The 5,901-nt window shown below is 54.4% G+C and overlaps 2 protein-coding genes across 2 annotated transcripts; one reads left to right on the top strand and one right to left on the bottom strand.

Annotated features, from left to right (window-relative positions):
* Positions 1-272: 272 nt before the first annotated feature.
* Positions 273-2,466, bottom strand: PHACADRAFT_266035 (uncharacterized protein). Its single transcript, XM_007402521.1, has one exon. The coding sequence runs from the start codon at positions 985-987 to the stop codon at positions 649-651; it is 339 nt and encodes a 112-aa protein (XP_007402583.1). The 5' UTR covers positions 988-2,466; the 3' UTR covers positions 273-648.
* Positions 2,467-5,600: 3,134 nt separating this feature from the next.
* Positions 5,601-5,901, top strand: PHACADRAFT_266031 (uncharacterized protein; the record flags this gene model as incomplete). Its single annotated transcript, XM_007402520.1, has 1 exon — positions 5,601-5,901. A coding segment is annotated over one exon (301 nt), but the record flags the coding sequence as incomplete, so codon positions are not given.

Below are 5,901 nucleotides of genomic sequence, written 5' to 3'. Positions count from 1 at the left end.
TTTGGGTAGTAATTTTTGGGTAGAAAATAACAGAAATGACCAAAGCAGCCTCTTTTTTGCTATTTCCTGGCCTTGCTTAAATTCTCATGACATGCAAAGCTGTACTCCGTGTAGTTTTAACGTGGCAAATCAATAGGAATAAGTGTATATAGCAAGCATACAAGCCAATCTAGCATATTGGCAGGGCACATCCCGGCGCCTCACCTCCCGCCTTCCTTTCTTGGATAAGCGTCCTTTAAGCGCCCCTCCAAATTGCGCCCTGCCAGAAACCCGCTTGGCCAGATAGCGCAGCCCGACGAGAACATGCGTTTGGGCCATTTTTGATAAATAGTGTTATAACTTCACTTTGTGATGGAATTTCTAACCTCTGCTCAATAGGAATTGTAGCTACAGGTCCTGGCAACACTTCCCACTGGGCCAAATCCCAGAAACCTTCATGCCGTCGTCGTCATTACGGCCGTCGTCGTTGGCCGGCGTCTGCTTACATAAGGGGCGCCCGTTCCTGGTGAGTCGTGACCTCTACCTTACAGCTTCTCTACGACTCCCTCGTACCATTCAACCACCGCACCCTCGACACCATTGGCCTTGAGAAGAGCGAGAATGTCTGGGGAAGCGTCGTGTGCGTCCTCGGCGGTGGTGGTAGTGGGATCAGTCAATCCAAATCACGACGGGACCGAGAGTGTTCTTTCCATCCTCGTCGTGGGTGACGAAACGAGCTGTATTGATGGCTGAGTAGCGAATCTTCCGAGCTTTCAAGAACTCGCAGATCTGGGGAGCGACAGTGTCCCAGACAGCGTTGAGCGGCGTGTCGAAGACTCCATGGGCGGTCTTGGTAGGGAGATGAGGGTGTCTGCCCTTGGGGACAGGGAAGGGATTTTCGAGGAGATCCGAGCGGTAGAGGAGCTCGGGATGGTCGGAAGAGATACCGTTGTAATAGGTGGTCCTCTCCCACTCCGAGAGAATGTATGGGGCGACAGGCGGTGGCATCTGAGGCGATGGTGAGTGCAGATACGCCTCGTTAAGGGTTGGCGAGGCGGGTGAGGAAAGGGAGGTACGCGAAAAGACTCGTCTAGGAGTTAGGGGTGCTCCGTCATCGTCTTTATTGCAGCCGGCGCCCCATCTCAATTTATTCACCACCTACACGCTGCACAGAGCACGTTTACACAAATCCGTCACCTACGCAGCCCTCTATCTATTACAACGACCAAAAGCAAGATTTCCTGCCGCGCGAGGCTCGTCCGGCCACCGGCTGTCTATCTCCGAGTTCATACTTTCCTCCAAGGTGAAGAGGGAGTTCAAGGGACCAGGTGCGTATCCCACATACGCTGCTCCCTCGCCAGCTCCTTCCCCCATGCCGTTGACCACCCCATACATGAACATGACCCGCATGTCACCGTCATTTATCAGCGGTCGTGTGCTTTCGGCGTCGCCACCGAAGCCGACGCCGCGTCCCCCCGGGCCAATGGACTCCTCCGTGCCACCGGCGCCCCAAACAGTGGCCGCTCACCTCCATCCCCAGGAACTCCGCCGACCCTTGAAGCATCACACTCGACGTCGACATCGCCGGCGTCATCCGTATCGCCACCGACACCGCCTGGCGTCGAGAACCTCACGGCCAAGATCGCGACACCCGCCGGATCGATGTCCATGTCCATGGAAGCGGTGTCGTAAACACCTGTCGCAGCATCGCTCGCATGCGCAGCCGATGCCTCAGCCAGTGCAGAGACTCTTCGCAAAATGCGACCTGTTCGCAGCCGCGACGATCGACGTTTCCGCTCACTACGCCTTCGCTGTCAGCAGTTTGGTAGGCACGCGACCGACGCGTGCGCCAGGACGTTTCGCCGCCGGACGCCCTGCCAGTTGCATCTTGTCGGCCGGTACATACTGGTATGTTGGCAGGCACGCGGCCGACGCGTGCGCCAGTACGTTTCGCCGCCGAACATCCTGGCAGCTGCATCTTGGCGAGCAGTATACCAGCACATGCTGTGGCAGGCACACAGCTCACGCGTGCGCTAGGGCACCTAGCGGCCCCTCTACTCTACTGTATTCGCTGAAGAGCGCTCTCGGTCCACTTCTGCCGTACCTGCTCATGTTCTCGCATGAGCGGGGCACCGTTTGTGACTTTCACGACACTGCAATGCAGGTCTACATTGCCATAACAATCACTGACAGCCTCTCGTCTCTGTTGGACTAGGAACCTAAGTACAGCAGTAGACTAGGTAGATAATAGAATATCAGATTTTATGCACCACGGACGCTGTGTAAAACACTACAAAAGAATGGATAACAGAGACCTTACACATTTTGTGAGCAATCCATGCGTAATAGCTGGTAATTACTGTCCTTGCTGATCTACCCAGCGGGCGTGTTTGCGGACACCGTGTCTGGGCCGGAAAATTCATGTTCGGGCGCCAGCGCTTTTGTTGAGTTTGCCTGTCCGCATGGCAGTTACCGCGGAAGACTGCAAATGTAATAAACCTGTGTATCTTTGGTGGTGAGAACTCGTGACGTTTGTGGACTCACCGGCTATAAAACGAATGCGAGGAGGCTCTACCATGAAGCAAGGAGAGCAAAATTACATGGTTGATCCAACACAAGAGGTGCCATCGATGAGTTCAGCCACAGGCCTAAGCACGAGCAGCCCCGAGAGAATACCGGAACATATTCAATTTGAGGCGCGAATCTCCCGGGTTTACTGTAGCAGGGTAACGCCAGCTGCCCGATGCAGTTAGGACAGGCCCCACCGGAGCTTCGTGTCTGCAAAGCCAATCCAAAATTCGTTTGTTACATGGCTTCAGTGCAGGTAATGGGGCTGAAATATCTGGAAGACTGGGCGAAAGCCACCTTGAGCTAAGACCAGAAGGTCGCAGCATGGCGAGATCTCAATGTGATCATGCATATTCTGCCGAGTAGAGAAGACATACTATCTGAGGAATCAACACGGTGCTTGCAACGTGCCATGCAAGCTCTTTACATCAAAGTGGACACAACTCAACACTGATCGAGCCGTGCTCTGCACAAGCAAACTGGTGGAGGAACTCTGCACGGTGTAACTCGGATCGCTGCCTATATGTGAATGCAAGCAGTGATTCCGCGACGGCGGCGAGGCTCCCAGTCTGCTGGACTGGCGGCAGTTCCATCAGCGGAGCTTCGACTCATCTACCCGTCGAGTGACTGGCACGAGTCTGGGCTTATCATCCACGCGTTTTCTCAGATATGAATCGTTTGAGACTTACGTGTAGCCAAAACCCTGATATCGTAGTAACTTACGAGGGGAAAAGCCTGTGGCTGTTCCCCCACATCCTCAGTGCGTTCATCACACTGAATTTGACTGCAGAAGAGCAAGGCATATTTCGAACGTTCGTCCATTCCGAACGACTGTTCTTTCCGCGGTGCCTCACACTTACGAAATGCTCTTCAATCTAGAGTACAGGTATGGTAACTTCTCGAAAATGCGTTTCCCCGGTCTTGACCGCAGCACCCATGGCCACCTTAATGAGTCACAATGTCTTTATAAGGGTGCAGAGGAGGAAGTCTTTCATTTGATTCTGGATGGCGATGAGATAGCCAACGAGATGCTACAGCAACCGATCGCGCAATAACGTTGGTCACGCCGTATTTGAATGACGAGACCGAGGGTACTGTATACTATCAAGAAGAGGCGGAACGCGTGCGGACCATTTATCATCGCTACCACTGGTCAGCTTCGTGTGTCACCTTATGTTTTACCCGGTGGTAGAACGACTCTCGACGACAAGTAATCATGTCAAGGTTCGTGATGCGCGTAACGTCCCGGCACGTCCTAGCTGAGTAATGTCGACCTAATTCGAGCTTCGGCATACGCACTAGGTACAATTACGCGTATGCGCGCATTTAGTGAGCGGCTGCCCTCTGTGCCGAGACGCACCAGGGACGGCGCGCTCACCCCTGCAGGTCGCACATGTGTAGCTAACGGCATCGAGCGGCAAAATGTAGTTGTCCCTGCCCCACTCGTCCAGAAGGCAGGAAGGAATCAGGTGTGAACGGTCGCCGCTGGCACTGCAGCAGAGATAGTGCGGCCGAAAATAAACTTTCGCGCCACCCACAGCCGAAAGGCAATCTTGCAACACCATTTGAGATGCAGACTTCGAGAAGCAGCGTCGCTGGCCCCATTTTCCAGTTAATATTGCTTTATGCGAAGGATCTGCATGGGATTGACGGTGAATCGTGCCTCGGGAATCCGTGCCGGTGTCGGAGAAAACTTGGGAGAATGCGCGAGTTCAGTAAGCTCCGTGTCGTTCGACAAGGGAGGGAGAGACGAGGATGAGAGCCTTAGGGCAGCAAGTAGCAGTATTGCGCGCATTGATAGCAGGAGCCGGCGGTAATGTGCGAGATTACGCCGTTATCAGGTGTGACGCAGCCCGCGGCGCGCATCGTGAGTCCTGAGTGGTCAAGAGCTCTAGCACGGACTTGTCACGGCTTCGGCGTACAAGACCGCATCAACATTTGTGCACCAGGAGATTCTTGATGATAGCGGAGGAAGTATGCTGCACTCATAGATTAGCCTTCACGAGAACTTTACGTAGGACTGGCACGTACCTACTCCACAGAAGCAGGGTATAACACGAGAAGGTACGATGCGAGCTTCTCATCTCATGACGGATGATCCTTGAGCAGATCTCTGTCACACTGGGTCATGGACGGCGAGTAATTTGCCATCTAGACGGGGCGGGGCATGCATAATCAAATACTGTACCCCGGACAACACCGAGCGAGGCGGGACGAGCCCATCTTCTGCGATGCGTTTAGACGGACGTGGCAGGGTACCACACCAGCCAGGGCATGCCTCTCCGCCCTGAGAAGCCGAAAGAGCAGATGATGAGTGCTGCATGCCCACATCTGCGAGAACCACTGTGATCACGCACCGAATAGCTTTCAGACGGCATCATGTCCTTGAATGGATAGCGCAGATCCGCATTCGCACCGAATCCCGGACATAAGCATGCGTAAAGCTCGACATATGTGCCGTAGTCGTCGTATCGATGCCGGCCGTGATATGCACAGCCCACGAAACGAGTCAAGGGCAGGGGCTGGACAGCAGGACGTAATCCCACTCAATGACAGCAAATTTCCGAGTAGAGCGGAAGTGGCGCCTAGGGGATGGAGCGAAGGCTTGCGAGAGTTCGACCGTCGTTTTCTTGACTACCGACTTGCGCTTCTGTTACAAGGAGCGTCGCTGCGGCTACGAATGAGATAGGGGGAATCATTGGCCGTCTGGCGCAGAGAAGAGTGGCAGAGGCGTTACGGACAACTTACGTTTGCTGCCGCGCCATACAGCTGCCGACGGAGGGCTGCGAGCGCAGGTGGGTGCCGAAATGCGAATATGCCGTCCACAGCATCCGACAGCGCCATGTAACACGGCGACCCGCGCGGCCGTGAGGCATCCCATCTTCTCGTCAACACCGGTTTCTTGGGCGCAATACTTACACGGATAGTGTCCACCCGTCAAAGAACGTTTGGCATCCGGCAGTTCCCATAAACCTAAAGGCGCGGGAGCCAGGAACGTGATCCGGGACGGCGACGGCAAGCTGAGACGTTGCGGCATTGGCCGACGTAGCGTGATGCCGGAGGGCCGGGTTCCCACGGAGCGTGGTACACATGCTGACGAAAGTGAATGGTCGTTGGTCGGTAGCAATGAACACATGAAACATACGTGTACTTACCTCACCGCCGCGCTCAATGATGCGGACCCGTCGGAAAATATTGGAACACTCCAAACAAACAAAGCTTCTGAGACAATCGAGGATGCTCGTGCACGAGAGTCCCGGGCTTTGAGAAACGTGCTTATTTGCGTAGTGCACATGTTAATGCGGGCATCGTCCTATAGATACTATTTGGACTCACCAAAGGTCGTCTATCGAC

The sequence above is a fragment of the Phanerochaete carnosa genome, assembly GCF_000300595.1.
Source record: "Phanerochaete carnosa HHB-10118-sp unplaced genomic scaffold PHACAscaffold_210, whole genome shotgun sequence".
Taxonomy (NCBI): Eukaryota; Fungi; Basidiomycota; class Agaricomycetes; order Polyporales; family Phanerochaetaceae; genus Phanerochaete; species Phanerochaete carnosa.
The sequence above is the reverse complement of the archived record's forward strand: the minus strand, read 5'-3'. Positions and strand labels throughout refer to the sequence as shown.